At 48.5% G+C, this 16,791-nt stretch overlaps 2 protein-coding genes and 1 pseudogene across 2 annotated transcripts; 2 read left to right on the forward strand and 1 right to left on the reverse strand.

Moving 5' to 3' along the window:
- Window positions 1-1,007: 1,007 nt before the first annotated feature.
- Window positions 1,008-4,287, forward strand: LOC136524765 (cytochrome P450 86B1-like). Its single transcript, XM_066518021.1, has 2 exons — window positions 1,008-2,328; window positions 3,772-4,287. The coding sequence occupies exons 1-2, from the start codon at window positions 1,081-1,083 to the stop codon at window positions 4,150-4,152; spliced, it is 1,629 nt and encodes a 542-aa protein (XP_066374118.1). The 5' UTR covers window positions 1,008-1,080; the 3' UTR covers window positions 4,153-4,287.
- A 117-nt stretch (window positions 4,288-4,404) lies between these two features.
- On the reverse strand, window positions 4,405-7,616 carry LOC136524773 (uncharacterized). Its single transcript, XM_066518026.1, has 8 exons — window positions 7,562-7,616; window positions 7,323-7,504; window positions 7,188-7,218; window positions 6,931-6,949; window positions 6,630-6,730; window positions 6,141-6,239; window positions 5,284-5,459; window positions 4,405-4,866 (listed from the first exon to the last, which is right to left on the reverse strand). The coding sequence occupies exons 2-8, from the start codon at window positions 7,491-7,493 to the stop codon at window positions 4,780-4,782; spliced, it is 684 nt and encodes a 227-aa protein (XP_066374123.1). The 5' UTR covers window positions 7,494-7,504; window positions 7,562-7,616; the 3' UTR covers window positions 4,405-4,779.
- Window positions 7,617-10,172: 2,556 nt separating this feature from the next.
- Window positions 10,173-16,384, forward strand: LOC136536608 (uncharacterized; annotated as a pseudogene).
- The last annotated feature ends 407 nt before the right edge of the window (window positions 16,385-16,791 follow it).

The raw sequence follows: 16,791 nt of genomic DNA on the forward strand, positions 1-16,791 counted from the left end.
GTCCATATGATGTACTGATGTGGCCCATGTGTCCAAACGTCCGGTACGTGCGCTCCTTATACGACCCTTCAAATTTCTCAATCTAATCTCGATCAGACGGGGAGCCACGGAGGAACACATGCTTCGCCGCCTAACATGTGAGTCTGTGACGCCCTGGCCGGTCGCGGCCCTTGGTGCCCTGCCGCCCTCCGCCATGCTCTGAATGCTGGATCGGAGGATCGCCATCTAATTCCCACGTTCAGTCTGTAGAATATACGTTTGCGCCAGTCAGGACTTATCGTCTTGATTCGCTATTTTGGTTGGGTAAATTTTGATTGCTCTTCATATTTTTTAGAAAAATATTTTCTACATTCAATAGCTATTTGGTAACATTCATAGCCAGTTGAACCTTCTAATCCTCCACCCGATCAGGTTGAACCAGTGGTGGAAGACCGGTGGTTGATCTGGTTGATGAAGATATAGTAAGACATTCATATTCCTTGGAAATCGTCGAATAAAACAGTCTGAAAAATAACATTGTAAGCCTCTGGTACTATTTTATACCTATATTTAAACTATCAGTATGTCTTTTGAACTATTTATATTATATTTAGTAGATGGTTTCAACTTAATCCTTGAATTTAAGCATTATCATGTTACTTAGTGCATGTATACCAAATCACGTTGTAAAATTTACAATTGTTACTGAATTGCTAAAATAAATTTACCAAATTGTATATGAATTTTTTTTTTGACGGGACATTTGGGTCGTTTTAGTTGTAGAGATTAAGCTGTTTTCACCCCCGAGCTTAGCGTGGACGCGTGTGTGACAAAATGAGTTTACGGACGTGGACGTTACAGTAGCTAGTTTCGTTCTCAAGACTTTCCGCTCACCAAATCAAAACGGCCCGTAGGTATGTTGTTGCCATCAAGCTAGCAACCACACCGGCCGGCATCAGACACGCACACGCCTATATATCGCAGCACCCTCAGGAACCCTCTCCAGAAACTCACACAGCTAGCGCACACACAAGCCAAGGCCAAGCCGCCAGTCCGCCACCACCACCTTTCTTTGCCCAGCAGCCTACGCCAACACCATCCATGAGCGCCATGGACACCGCCGTCTCGCAAAACGCCACGGTTGCTGCTGCGGCGGCGGCCGGTGCCGGCAGCGGCGGACTGGCGGGCCTGCTCCCGGAGGTGCAGACGGTGGAGCTGCTGGTGGCCGCGTCCATCTTCGTGGCCATCCACTCGCTGCGGCAGCGGCGCACGCAGGGGTTGCCAACGTGGCCGCTCGTGGGCATGCTCCCGTCCCTGCTCCTGGGCCTCCGCAGCGACATGTACGAGTGGATCACGGGCGTGCTCAAGGCGCGCGGCGGCACGTTCACGTTCCGCGGGCCGTGGTTCACCAACCTCCAGTGCGTGGTCACCGCCGACCCGCGCAACCTGGAGCACCTCCTCAAGACCAGGTTCGGGAGCTTCCCCAAGGGCCCCTACTTCCGCGACACCGTGCGGGACCTCCTCGGCGACGGCATCTTCGGCGCCGACGACGAGGTGTGGAGGCGGCAGCGCAAGGCGGCCAGCCTCGAGTTCCACTCCGCCGAGTTCCGCGCGCTCACGGCCAGCTCGCTCGTCGAGCTCGTGCACCGCCGGCTGCTCCCCGTGCTGGCCGACGCCGAGGCCACCGCCGGCGCCGTCGACCTCCAGGACGTGCTCCTCCGCCTCACGTTCGACAACGTCTGCATGATCGCCTTCGGCGTCGACCCGGGCTGCCTCCGCCCGGGCCTCCCCGAGATCCCGTTCGCCCGGGCGTTCGAGGACGCCACCGAGGCCACCACCATCCGCTTCATCACGCCCACCGCGGTGTGGCGCGCGATGCGCGCGCTCGGCGTCGGGCACGAGCGCGTGCTCCAGCGCTGCCTGGCCGGCGTCGACGAGTTCGCGTACGACGTGATCCGCAGGCGCAAGGAGGAGCTCGCCGCCGAGGCGGCCGGGCGCAGCAGGTCGGACCTGCTCACCGTGTTCACCAAGATGCGCGACGAGGACGGGCGCCCGTACACGGACAAGTTCCTCCGCGACATCTGCGTCAACTTCATCCTGGCCGGGCGCGACACCTCGTCGGTGGCGCTCGCGTGGTTCTTCTGGCTGCTCGGCAGGAACCCCGGCGTGGAGGCCAAGATCGTGGAGGAGATCGAGGGGATGATGGCGGCGCGGAAGGAGGCAGGCAGGGAGGTCGAGGAGGAGGAGCTGGTGTTCAGGCCCGAGGAGGTGAAGCGGATGGAGTACCTCCACGCCGCGCTCTCCGAGGCGCTCCGCCTCTACCCGTCCGTCCCCGTCGACCACAAGGAGGTACGCAAGCACGCCCATACTGAAACCATGCATGCCCGTACAAACTGTATTATTCATCATATGCATGTGCTTGATAGACTACACTAGATTATACAACAACATAATAAGATCTTAAGGCCATGTTTGAAATTCCTGTATTCTAAACAAGCGTATGTTCTTTTTTAGAACGTAGCTGAACAAACATTTTGTTTAGATTAGAAAAACAAGAGCGAGTGTGGCAAATAAAAGGAGCACGCGTTCTACATTTTGGATTGCCGTGGTCGTCGTTCGGTGAAACTAACTCGTCCTTGTAGTGCCGAGTCCCAAGTGTGCGAGTAGATGGCTCTGTCTGCATGTGAGCTAGGTACGGGTACGGCTTGGAAGATGCAATCTGCATGAAATGCAAAAGTAGAAGCTGCCCACACCAATTCCCCTGGGCACTAGAAAACAAGAAAATGAAATAGACTGGTTGTCGTGCTAGGAAATTTGATTGGAATCCCACGGTAAAGTGAAAATAGTGACACCAATGGTACAAAGAGATATGCATCCTACACCAACACAATAGTGAGACTTGATATATTTCAGGTGCCTGAATTTTCAGTCAACAATCTTACACAAGAAACTAGTGCAATTAAAAGGACAATTGACAAAACATAATTTTAATTTTAAACAATGATAAAATTACATGCATGTTATCTGAACAACAACAAAAGATCATGCATTTGACATATAGGAGAAGTGCACAATAAAACAATGTCATGAGGAGGAAATCTGAGGTTGATTTCTTGATATATTATGGTTGGGTGTTAGTAGTACCAAAAATGAGTTGATAGAGTCCTGTCACTGTGTTACACTGATACTCCTCTGCATGCACTAGATCCTCTACAGTTGGAAGCTGGCCAGCTGCATCATGCACGGAACTAATGATAGGCTGATTCTGATTGGGTGATGGGTTCAACACATCTTGAAGTTGATGTGCCGTGAGAGAGGAGAAAAAAAAAGGGACGTGGGCAGGAGTTTAGGTTGCAAGTTGGTCATCTAGACGTTGCCTACATGTTCTTTGGGGTGTATATTGTCGGTGAAGACTTGAAGACCTGATAAAGACGCCTGTTGTTGGGCCAATTTTCAGCTACAGTTCAGTAGCTGCACCCATCTTACTCGTTTATAACTACCCCTTTATTGAAAATGAATACATTTGGGGGGAGATAACTTAGACTCGTAAAGGTGATTTACTTATTTGCAACAAATAAATCTAAGAGTAGCTACTCCTACTACCTTGTAAGTAGTAGGCTGCTAATTGGTGCACCAGATCACCGATAACTAAATCAAGTAAGCTTAATTTTGTATTGTGCAAATAGGACTTCAATTTGAGACCATATGTCTGTATTGAAATATTGATGACAATTACTAATTTCCCTCAAAATAACAATTGCTAATTCCAGTACTGATGCAATACGCTGACAGGTCGTGGAGGACGAGGTGTTCCCGGACGGGACGGTGCTGAAGAAGGGCACCAAGGTGATCTACGCCATGTACTCCATGGGGCGGATGGAGAGCATCTGGGGCGACGACTGCCGGGAGTACAAGCCGGAGCGGTGGCTCCGGGACGGCCGCTTCTTGAGCGAGTCCGCCTACAAGTTCACCGCCTTCAACGGCGGGCCGCGCCTGTGCCTCGGCAAGGACTTCGCCTACTACCAGATGAAGTTCGCCGCCGCCTCCATCCTCCACCGCTACCGCGTCCACGTCGTCGAGGGCCACCCCGTCGCGCCCAAGCTGGCGCTCACCATGTACATGAAGCACGGGCTCAAGGTGACGCTGACCAAGAGAGACAAGACCAAGCTCTGAGCTGTGGTGCCGACTGCCGAGCCTGCTGCCAATAATGAGGCTCAGAGACTGAAGAAAGACATGGAAGAAGCAGGACTCTTCGCTGTGCCACTTTGTGTGAGTGGAAGCTGGTGCTGATGTGGAACAAGATTTCTGTGTTTTCATTGTCTCTTTCTTTGTGGTCTATATATACTGTTATTATGTACTTCATTTGTTTCGTTTACATGTAGTATAGAACTTCTGCATTATGTATAAATTTATATGTATATGTGAGATGGCAAGATACTTAACCTTCAGGTGATGTAACCGGTATATTGTAGCAGTATTATTTCAGTACAACAGCAGCAAGATGCCATGGCATCTGTTTGAATAAATTTGCAGTACATCAACTGCACTCAGTGCCATCTAGGACCTACTTGGACTTGGCAAAGTACTCCAGCTCCAGTGGCATACACGAAATTGCTAGGGGGTTGACTGCTTATCACAGGACCGTATGATTGTTCAGCCAATCTAATAGGCTTTGCATTGTTCATTTGCCTGACTTCACAGCAGAAAATAGGTCAGGTAGACGAACATCATCATGGGTTGTTGAGAAATGGTTGGCCAACTGCACACTCTCACACAAGCCCAAAACCTGGTTGTTCAACCTCAACCCCTGCCACTCCACTCTTCGTAGAATTCAGCCACAAAGTCCTCCATGAACTTATGCCTTTTCTCAGCTCTCCTTCTCCCGGCCTATGCACACAGTGAGCTAGGTCTCAGTACATATCGAGCAGATAAGGGGAATGAGTGTATTTCTGGGTAAACCTAGCCTGGTACTATGATACACGCATAAAAATAGCCTGATACTATGATACAATCATAAAAAATCGAATAGGGAACAAATAACAGGCGACTGTTAATCATGACATCAATACACGCTAACAGGAGTAGGACTAAGCAAATCTAATTCCCACAAATTATGTGCATAATAAATGAAGCAAAGTAGCAAACTAATTTCCCCCAAACAGAAAAATGAAGCGAACTAGACCAAAAATCACTCTACAACTCTTAATAGGTTCATTAGGTGTAGGGACAATGCTTTCTTCCTGAATTTATACAAGATGAACGTGCAGCAGTCACAAGACTTCTATTAAAAAGATGAATAATTACCTCTGTCTTCATCATGTCCTTCAGTTTAAAAAGCTTCTCGTGAAAATGATTGATTGATGTCTGCTTCTCTTCCTTGGACATGTACTTTTCCTTTGACAAGTTATCACGTGGCAGAATTCTAGGATCATGTAATGTGCTGTTCTTGCTCCCACCATATGTAAAACATCTTGCAATACCTACATGTATCACATGAGAAGGCTAAACACAGAGTTCTTATTTGAACTACAAAGGTAGCCAAAAATATGTGCATCTTTGGTTTTCTTTCCCCATATAATGCATATAAGTAGAAAATTTATAAGCACTTATTGGGTCAAGACAACAAGAAAACTAGTAGAGAACAATAGCAGAGATTTCATCTTATATTTTCCCTGCTTTAGCTCATCTAGCCATCTTCAAGTTTAAGAGTTGCATAAGTTAACATACATTCGCATCTACATGCTACCAGGTTCAAGATTCGTCAGGCTGGTGGTACACTATTGCGATTAGCATATCACAGAATATCAGATAGGTGAAGAGCTACAGGAAGTAAATGCTGTTAGAAGACAAGTGCTGAGACAAATGAAATATGCATGACAGCCCTAAGAGAAGTTGATGGAGTGCCTAAGTAGGAGTCAGGAAGCTATACTATTGGTTTGCAATGCTTGTAGAGATACGCATACTGCTATTTTCCCACAACAGTCTATTTGGTAAAACCTAATAGTGAAAGAAACATTCAACGGATTTGTTCCAGCAGAATTCAGACAAACATAGGAAGAAACGGACCTGGAAAAGGTTGGGTACAAACAGAGTTTGCATAATTATAACTGTTAAAAGAAATTCGGATCATACAGAATTTAAAACTCCACTTAAGTACTTACCAATTGCCCCAATTGCATCCAGGCGATCTGCGTCTTGTACAATTGCAAACTCTAAAGTGGGCTCAACAATAGATTTATTTGAAACTTCGTTTTTGAACCCTGCAGTTTATTAAAGGGTTAGAAAGACATTTTGCAAGCATAATTGCAAGAATGATTCACTAGGAACTAACAATGATACATTAAGTGTATTTATGGATGTTCCTTTTTCATGTGAGGTACTTGGGGGTATTCAGATGATGTAACAGCAGACAGGTATCTTAGCAAAGGGCATAATGAATTAAAATTTTCTGCAGCAATATAAGTGAAGGAACAAGTGGATGAAGATAAATAATCTGAGATCATAATAAAATGGACACATGCATGTCAAAGAGGAATAAGCAACAGAAATGAACTGTTTGAACTAGACTGTGCCCCCAATGAGATCTGTCGTCGAACAAAAATTTCGTACATATGCATATCCACAAATAACTGAATAAGTGAATATCTCACCCATCCCCTTAATAGTCGCCACTATTTCATCCTTCTGGGCTTCATCCAATCCTACCTCTTGAAGAAACGTCTCAACGACGCTCATATCCTCCACATTGTTCCTACCCAATATCCAATTATGTAATCAATTCATCACATACGAAAGATCAAACTCGCTCCTCAACACAGCCAACAGTCTATCACTAATGCACGGTCTCTACAGCACAAAGGGTTCTGCTAACTCTAATTCAACTTCCTTCCACTCTTCGGAAAACAAAAGAATGAACTTAACAAAACACTACAAGCTCCCTTACGCCCTTACTTGGTATACTTGTAATCTCCTACACAAAAAAAAAAAGAAACTAGTCATACTCAAATGGATTGCAGAGGTTAAGCAAATGAAATCGATAAAGCCTTGTTTGGATGCATGTGTATCCACTTCAATCCACATGTGTTGGAGTGGATTGGAATTGAACTTAGTTTAATTCCACTCCAATCAACTTCAACACATGTGGACTGAGACGAATACATGCGCATCCGAACAAACCCTAAAGGGTAATTTGGGGTGTAAGGAGTTACCAACGTCGTGCAGGAGAGCGGTCAGTTCCACCTGGAGCAACCAAACGGCATGTGCATCAGCAAACCGGGAAACTCTCCGCGCCGGGACTGCACGATGAGGAGAAACGAAGGAGAGGCGAGCCAGTGGTTAGTTACGGTGAGGAGGCGGTCGGGGGCGGAGAGGCCCTCTTCGGCTGCAAGCGAGAGCGCGAGGTCCCGCACGCGGAGCGCGTGCGCGGCGTCGTGGGAGGCGTCGCGCCCGCCCATCTCCCTCTCCACCAACTCCTCCGCTCGCCGCACCGCCGCTGGCTTCTCCGCCGCCGCCATTTGAACCTCTGAAGGGCCTGTTTGGAATGCGGGATTTTTCCCCTGTCAAATTCTGCGTTCAGGCCCTCAAGTTTTTTCGGAGGTTGGGGGCCGGAGTCTCGCGCGAGGCAAAGCTATCTGGGCAGTGGGTAGGGACGAAAACGGTATGATATTTTGCGACCGTATTTGAAACCGAATTCGTTTAAGATTTGTTCATATCCGAATTCGGATATCCAATATCTGATATTGTATTCGTATCCAAATACTCAAATCATATATTTATGATGTCGATATCTAATCGTATCCTATCCGACATAGTTGACACTATCCGTATTCAAATCCGAATTCGGACAGAAATATGAAAACAAATATAATATCGGTGATATCCGTTCATATTCGATCCATTTTCATCCTAGCAGTGGGCGCATACTTGGGCTCGTGCTACACTGCTAGTCAACCGGGCCGTGGACCGTAAACAAAAAGAAGTGGAATTATATGGGCCGGAGATGGAACTCCTTGGACGTGTGAAGGATGCTATGCTAGATGGCTTATAAAATTCTTCTCAAAAAAAAAGATGGCTTAGCTGATTCAGTTCAAATGCTAGATGTAGCTAATTGTCCTCTCTCCGGCGGTTATAATTCAATTCAATTGAACAATGTATTTTTGTCACAATAGCAGTGACCCATAATAGAAAATAGCAAAACAATAAAAATAAAATCAGTGTAAAAGACATCGAGACAAGATCATGTTTGGTTCTTATCCCGTGTGTTTGGTTTGCGGGTTGAACTGGATATCTCGGATCCGACCCAGATGGTCTGTTGTTTGGTCTACGTGGGTTTGAGTCGGACCCAAGAGGGAATATGTCTTCAGATGCGGGTTCTCGAGGTCCCTCCAAATCGGGCAGATTAGTTGGACCCAAAAGAACGGCGTCGCGGTTGCCGTCTCCTTACTCCCTTTCGTCGCGACTTCCACCGTCCCCGGCGCCGGTGCTCGCGGATCCACTTCTCCAGATTTGGGCGATCAGCGGACGGGCGGGCAGCGGCAAGGGAGGAGCTCCTCCAGCGACCTCAGGCTCTAGGAGGTGGCGTCGTGTCGTGGGCGCGGGCGAGCTCGCGCGAGCTAGGGGCGCGGGCGGGGGCGGGGGCGGGGAGGTGCTGGCAGGGCTTGCTCGAGGAGGCGGTGGCCGCCGGGGCAGGACGGGCCGGGGCGGGGCGAGGAGGTGGTGGCCGCCGGGGACTGCCCGGGACGAGGAGGTGGTGTCCGCCATGGCCGCGCGGGGCGGGGAGGCAGTGGCCGCCGGGGCAGGGCTAGGAGGTGGCGGCCATGGCGCTGTGAACGAGCTCGGGCTGGGGCTCGACTGAGCAGAGGAAGAAGATGAGGGGAAAAAAGAAAATAAAGTGGATGATAGGTGGGTCCCACTAACGGTGTTGTTAACGGTATTAAAATGGCATCCATTTCATCCCTCTCCAACCTTGCAACCAAACAAAAAAAAAAGTTCTACCTGACTTCTTAACCAAACACGAAACGGTTCATCCCATAAAAAAAACTAGGTTAGACCTAACCCAACCCAGTCGGTCCCCAAACCAAACACAGGATCCTCGCTATACCACGGTGCATATCTTGTGCGAAATGCACCACGAACACAATTTACTAGTGCCCAGGCGTCTTTAATAAATTATTCTCAAACACATATGTGATGGCTACGTTCCATTTTTTTTATACTTCTACGTACTAGCTCCATCTCATAAAAACAAATACAATTCTAGATCTGATTAAAGTCAAACAATCTTAAACTTAACTAAATTTATTAAAAAAAATCAATATGTATGACTCCAAATAGGTATCCCATAAAAATATATTTCATAATAAATCTAATGACTTGTTTCAAAAAAATAATAAATCTAATGACACTTATTTAATATAGTAATTATTAATATCTTTTAATATAAATTTGATCAAACTTCAAATCATTTTGCTTAGCACTGTTATAAATTGTATTATTTTGAGACAAAGGAGGTTCATGCAAAAAAAATGTGACACGAACTAAAGCATGGCAAAGTTTGGCAAATTGTGGTAATAACCAACAAATAAAACAGACCGAATGTAACATTTGTACGTTGACTTTTATTCTTAGGAAATTCCGTCGAAGTGCACAGAAAAAAAAACCACTAAAACTACTCCTTTCTCTTTAGTATTCCCGTCATCCCAAACTATAAGTCATTCCAAAAATCTAGATGGAGGGAGTTTTTTTTTTAATGCACTGTCTCTTTTTTTTTTTTGTCATGGCATGGGAGTCTCACTCTCATCTAGATGCCAGATTCGTCCAATTGCTCCTATACGTACTACACAAGTCATAGGCTCTGATCGTTTGAGATATGAAACAGTATTTTTGTCTCATAATAAATTAGCCTTACGAATCAGTCGCAGCAACCATAAGTTCTCACGAACAGAGCCATAAGTTGTGACGGGCGACTTTCGTCGGCACTGCCGTACTTGACCGTATAATTCGGCTCGTTGCTTCGGCGCAAATCACCCAGATTCCCTCAGCTAATCCGATGGTTATTAACGCATAAACCATGCGTGTCTGATGGCTGAAGGCCACCATTAACTAATCATTCTTTGTTCGAAGGCTGCCTTGCTAATATAGGTGGAGTCCGGGATTGCCACCAGTTCTTGCGCGCGGGCGCGTGCATTCGGTGCATGGCTCCGGCACACGAGGACGTTGCGAGCGGCGGGCGACGACGACGGAACCTCAGCTGGGTCACCCTGCAGTTCTGCTTCGGCGGCGGCCGTCGCGAGCGCTGCCAGGAGGCGTCGCCGGCGGAGGGGACGACACCGTGGGAGAGGTCGCGGCGCCGGAGGAAGAAGCGCACCGTCCCGGTGGTGGACGGGGACCTGGTGGGGACGGCGGCTGATTCGGAGGTGATGAGGCGCGGCACCGGCACCGACGAGGAGGAGTCCCGGAAGCGGAAGGGGCTTCGCCTCCCGGGATGCTGCTTCTTGGCGCCGGCGCGCGCGCCTGGACGCGAGGTGAGAAGCAAATGGCGCCTGGACGCCATTTACTAATTTCTTGAAAAAAAAAATTGCTGTTCAAATCGTACATATGCGAGTGGTCATTTGAAAATTTCACTCAGAGAGTTTCTTTTTGCTAAAATTCACGAAAACTTTGTTGTCGTCAAATGGTAAGGTGATATTCTGCTTCCCTACCCATCACAGCAGAGCGCCATGGATGTTGCAGTTTTTCATCTTGTAATCTTGTTAAGTATTGTATGGGCATGTAGTTGCATTGGTAGATGTTTTCATTCAGTTGTAAACATGTTTTGTAAAGCGTAGAATTGCGGCTGAGGTGGAGACTGCCCACCTTGGGCCGTGACCGCGTCTTAGGCCTAGCTCCCGCCATGGTGCGTGCGCCGTGCATGTCACACGGGTGTCCGAAAATAACGGTGCACCGTGTAGCTGCGCGTCGTGGCGGGGGAAGCGGATCGGGGCCGGTTAAAGACTCAACAATGCATCGAACACAAGCTGCGTCAGTTGCAGTGAATATCCCGATCTCTCTCGTGTGCTCTCGCTTCGTCTCTCTCGCGTTCGCGGTTAGGGTTCTAGTCGCCGCGGTCACCACCTGCCGGTGCCGCGCCGTCGCCGATTCTCCTCGCCGGAGATCGGTTCCAACATTCTGGTATCAGAGCCCGGTTGATGTTCTACGGTGGCTCGGTGAGCCCATCGCGTGAACCGGCGAAGAAGAAGCGGGTGATTCCTCGGCGTACAACGACGGAGAAGAAGATGGGCGACAACGGCGCGTCGGGAAGTGGCAACCATGGCGTGCGCAAGAGCTCGCTGGTCTGGCCGATGCTGGACCAGGCGAACTATGCGGAGTGGGCGATGCTCGTCCAGTGCAATCTGGAGGCGTTGGAGATCTGGCATGTAATTGATCCGGAAACCAATGTCAAGAGGTCGCAAGATCGCCAAGCCATGAGTGCGCTCCTGCGCTCGGTGCCGAAGGAGATGTGGCAGACGCTCGGCAACCACAAGACGGTGAAGGAGGCGTGGGAGGTGGTGCAAACCATGCGCCTTGGCGCAGATCGGGTGAAGGAGGTGAACGCCCAAAAGTTGCTCTAGGAGTTCGAGAACATCGCATTCAGAGATGGCGAGACCGTCGACCAATTCGGCATGCGCATCACCAACCTTGTTGCCAACCTCCGCACGCTAGGTGAAACGGTGGAGGACACCCGCATCGTCAAGAAGTTCTTGCGCATGGTGCCTTCACGTTTCACGCCGGTGGTCGTGTCGATCGAAATGTTCTGCGACATGAAAACCATGAAGGTGGAGGAGCTCATGGGGCGTCTGCGTGCGGCGGAGGACCGGCTCGACGTCAAGGTCGAGCACATCATCGACAAGATGGGGCGACTCCTGTTGGCCGAGGAGGAGTGGATGGAGAAACACAAACATCAGTTCCATGCGGGGTCGAAAGAAGGCGGCGGGCCCAGTGGCGGCCAGTCCAAGGGCAAGGCGGCGGCGCGCTCAGATGGCGGCGCCTCGGCTCCGGTCAAATTGAACTCCGAGGGCACGCCCAGGCGGAAGGGGCGCTGCCGTAACTACGGGATATATGGCCATTGGGCACAAGACTGCAAGCGCCCAAAGAAGGAGAAAAAGGAGCCCAAGCAGCCGAAGGCCAATGTGGCCATCGGCGACGCGGAACACGGCGCGCTCCTGCTGGCGGAGTGCAACGTTGACGCAGTGCATAGGTCGACCCAGACCGTGCACATGACCGAGAAGGTGATCCCAGTCGATGTTCCAGAGGGCGTGTGGGTGTTGGACACTGGTGCCAGTAATCACATGACCGGCACTATCACAGCTCGACGAAGGGGTACGCGGAACGGTGTGGTTTGGAGATGGCTCATGCGTCGAGATCGAGGGCATTGGCTCCATGGTGATGAAAGACCGTATGAATGGTCACAAGGTATTGACTGATGTTTACTATATTCCAAAATTAAGAAGCAACATAGTAAGCCTTGGTCAGTTAGAAGAAAAGGGTTTTAAAGTGACTCTGGGGGGTGGAAAGTTATGTGTGTTTGATCAAGTGGGCACACTGTTAATCTCTGCACCTAGAACTGCAAATAGATTGTACCTTGCAAAATTTGGATCGGCACCGCCAGTTTGCCTTCTTGCACATTCAGAAGATTTATCATGGCGCTGGCATGCTAGATTTTGGCATTTGAACTTTAAAGCCTTAAATGATCTCAGTGCAAAGAATTTAGTAGAGGGAATGCCAGTTGTGAAAAGGATAGAGAAAATCTGTGATGGATGTGTCCTTGGTAAACAGCATAGAAAACCATTTCCACAAATGTCAAGTTACAGGGCAGAGAAGGGGCTAGAACTTGTACATGCAGATCTTTGTGGGCATATAACTCCTAAAACACTAGGGGGTGCATCCTATTTCCTGCTTGTGGTTGATGATTACAGTAGGTATATGTGGGTGGAGATGCTTAAGACAAAGGATCAAGCTCTTGAGTGTTTTAAGAAAATCAAACTCAGAGCTGAGATGGAGTGTAATGGCAAGTTAAAGGCACTGAGAACAGACAAAGGAGATGAATTTATGTCAAACTTGTTCTCAATTTTCTGTAATGAGGGTGGGATCAAACATTATACTACTACTCCTTATTCTCCCCAACAGAATGGGGTGGTTGAAAGAAGGAACCAAACAGTAGTTGAAATGGCCAGGTGCTTGTTAAAGGCAATGCAAGTTCCATCTGAATTTTGGGGTGAGGCAGTGAACACTGCTGTTTATTTGCTGAACAGAGCTCCTACAAAGAGTTTAGACAGCAAGACTCTATTTGAGGCTTGGCATGGGAGAAAACCCAGTGTGAGTCATTTGAAAACTTTTGGTTGTACTGCTAATGTGAAACTGGTTGGTCCACATCTAAACAAGTTGTCTGACAGATCAAAGAAAATGATCTTTATCGGCTATGAGTCAGGAACCAAAGGCTACAGATTCTATGATCCTACTACTAACAGATTGATAGTGAGCAGGGATGTTGTGTTTGTTGAGAATCAGCCATGGGATTGGACCAATGCAGGTGGCAGCACAGATCGACAGTCAGATAGCTTTGTTGTTCACTATGAGACTTCTGACGAAAATCCAACAACAGCTGGAATGGCCGGGGATCTTCAGATTCCGACTGTAGATGGAGCAGGGCATGACCTAGCTGATCAAGATGGTGTTGTGGATCCTCTTGAAGCGGCACCAAACTCTCCCAACACACTAGAACCAGCTCAAGTTCAAGGTCATGGGTGGGCAACACCGCCAAATCAAAACTCTGAAAGTTCAGAAGATGGGCCGGTTAGGTTCAGAACAATGGCAGACCTGCTTGATTCAACTGATATAATCCATGATTTTGAGTATAGTGGTGTGTGTATGTTAGCAGCAGATGAACCAACTAATATTGAGCAAGCTCTAGAAGAAAGCTGCTGGAAAGAAGCAATGGAGGCTGAAATGCAGTCCATCATCCAGAACAAAACATGGGTGATGACAGAACTACCAAAAGATCACAAAGCTATAGGTCTAAAATGGGTGTTTAAGGTCAAGAGAGATCCTGCTGGCAACATTGTGAAACACAAGGCAAGGTTGGTGGCAAAGGGCTATGCCCAAATTCAGGGGGTGGATTATGATGAAGTGTTTGCTCCTGTGGCAAGACTGGAGACAATGAGACTATTACTAGCTCTAGCAGCTCAAGGGGAGTGACAAGTACATCACATGGATGTAAAATCTACCTTCTTGAATGGAGATCTTCATGAGGAAGTTTATGTGCAACAACCACCTGGGTTCTCTGATCCAAAATCACAGGGCAAAGTTCTTAGACTAAGAAAAGCTTTGTATGGCCTTAAGCAGGCTCCAAGGGCCTAGAATGCTAGACTTGATCAAGAACTATATAAGTTGGGCTTCAAGAGAAGTGTTGAAGAAAATGTTGTCTATAGGAGGGGTTCAGGTAGGTCACTTTTGCTTGTGGGTGTTTATGTAGATGATTTGATCATCTGTGGGCCAAATAGCAATGCAATTGCTACATTCAAGCAGCAGATGAAGAAAAGCTTCAACATGAGTGATTTAGGCCTGCTAAGTTATTACCTTGTTATGGAAGTGCAACAAAAAACCAGGTGAAATTACAATATGTCAGAGTGCATATGTTGAGAAAATTGTTGAAATGGCTGGTATGAAGGGTTGTAACCCAGTTGACACACCTATGGAATAGCATATCAAGTTGTTGCCTGGCAAGCCTGAGCTAGTGCCAAATGCAACCAAATATAGAAGCATTGTTGGCAGTCTCAGATACTTGGTGAATTCAAGACCTGACCTTGCATTCTCTGTTGGGATGGTTAGTAGGTTTATGGAGACACCAAATGTAGAACATTGGGGAGCCATCAAACGAATTATCAGATATGTTGCAGGCACCACTGAGCTTGGTTGCAAGTTTGTCAAAGGGGCATGTACAGGGCTAGTTGGCTTCACTGACAGTGATCATGCAGGAGATTTAGAGAAAAGAAAGAGCACTACTGGTGTGGTGTTCTTCCTTGATGGAAATCTTGTCACTTGGAGTTCACAAAAGCAAAGGGTGGTGTCACTATCATCCTGTGAATCCGAATACATTGCTGCTGCAACAGGAGCATGTTAGGGAGTGTGGTTGAGCAGATTATTAGCTGATCTAATTCATTCAGAAGTGAAGAAGTTCAAGTTGTTCATTGATAGCAAGTCTGCTCAAGAGCTAAGCAAAAACCCGGTGTACCATGAAAGAACCAAGCATATTGACACTCGGTACCACTATATCAGAGAATGTGTCTCTGAAGGTGCAGTGGAAGTAGAGCATGTCAGTACTGACGAACAGCTGGCCGACATACTGACAAAACCACTTGGAAGGATCAGGTTTGCAGAGATGAGGAGGCAGCTGGGAGTCGTCAGGGTTTGACAAGATTAAGGGGGTGATTTGTTGTAGTTTTTCATCTTGTAATCTTGTCAAGTATTGTATCGGCATGTAGTTGCATTGGTAGATGTTTTCATTCAGTTGTAAACATGTTTTGTAAAGCGTAGAATTGCGGCTGAGGTGGAGACTGCCCACCTTGGGCCGTGACCGCATCTTAGGCCCAGCTCCCGCCATGGTGCGTGCGCCGTGCATGTCACACGGGTGTTCGAAAATAACGGCGCACCGTGTAGCTACGCGTCGTGGCGGGGGAAGCGGATTGGGGCCGGTTAAAGACTCAACAATGCATCGAACACAAGCTGCGCCAGTTGCAGTGAATATCCCGATCTCTCTCCTGTGCTCTCGCTTCGTCTCTCTCTCACGTTCGCGGTTAGGGTTCTAGTTGCCGCGGTCACCACCTGCCAGTGCCGCGCCGTCGCCGATTCTCCTCGCCGGAGATCGGTTCCAACAATGGACAGCAGCGATGGCCGCAACAAACAACGGCACCCAGAGCGCACGGAGCATCTGCCGCCGCGGCGGTCACAAAGCGATAAGAACTCGCCGTCCGAGGCGTTGCAGATCCAAGCCACCGGTGGCAGCAACAGCAACGGTAGCCGCTCCCGCGGAGCCGAGCAACCCTGGAGTGCTCCTCCGGCCGAGACGACGCAAACGCCCACCACCAAGCCGAGCAAAACCGGGGCCGGCGTGGGCGCATTCGGCCTTGTGGTGGGGCTGTCCGTGGTGGTCGTGGTGTCCATGGCGGGGCTGCTCGGCGTGCGGCTCTGGGCCGTGTCCTGCGTGTGCGCCTGACTAGCCGCCCTGTCCAGGTCCAGGCTTCAGCGGAGGGAGGCGACGATGACGGCGGCCGGCGAGGTGGCGGTTGACGTGGACTCGACAGATCACGAGGAACCGGTCGTGCTCCGGGGGCTGCTCGAGCGGGATCGGACGAAGGCCGTGGCGGCATAAACTGTGCGCTGTGTAACACAAGAACTGAAGTAGTATAACACTTAACATGGTAAATCAAGTTTTTTTTTCAAAAAAAAAGTATGGTTATTTCTGGTAAAGCATTAAGAATACGATTGTTTATTCTGAGATTGCCTCCCCCCCCCTCAATAGGGCCCAAAACTAAATGGGTGGGTGTTGGAGGAGCCTCTGCTCGGAACATATATGAATTTTGCACAGTTGCATCGAGTGAAAATTACATCTTCTATTTCTCATGACCGTATCACAAATTTAATTTTGTCTAGCTATTAGAGCTGTTGAGCTCGTCACTCCGTCCCACATCATCTGACTAGGGTGACTCTGAGTGGCTCTAATCGGTTGGAGGGATATAAACATACCAAAGAAGTTGAAGAAGTAGCCATTGCAACCAT

The sequence above is a fragment of the Miscanthus floridulus genome, chromosome 2 (genome assembly GCF_019320115.1).
Source record: "Miscanthus floridulus cultivar M001 chromosome 2, ASM1932011v1, whole genome shotgun sequence".
NCBI lineage: Eukaryota > Viridiplantae > Streptophyta > Magnoliopsida > Poales > Poaceae > Miscanthus > Miscanthus floridulus.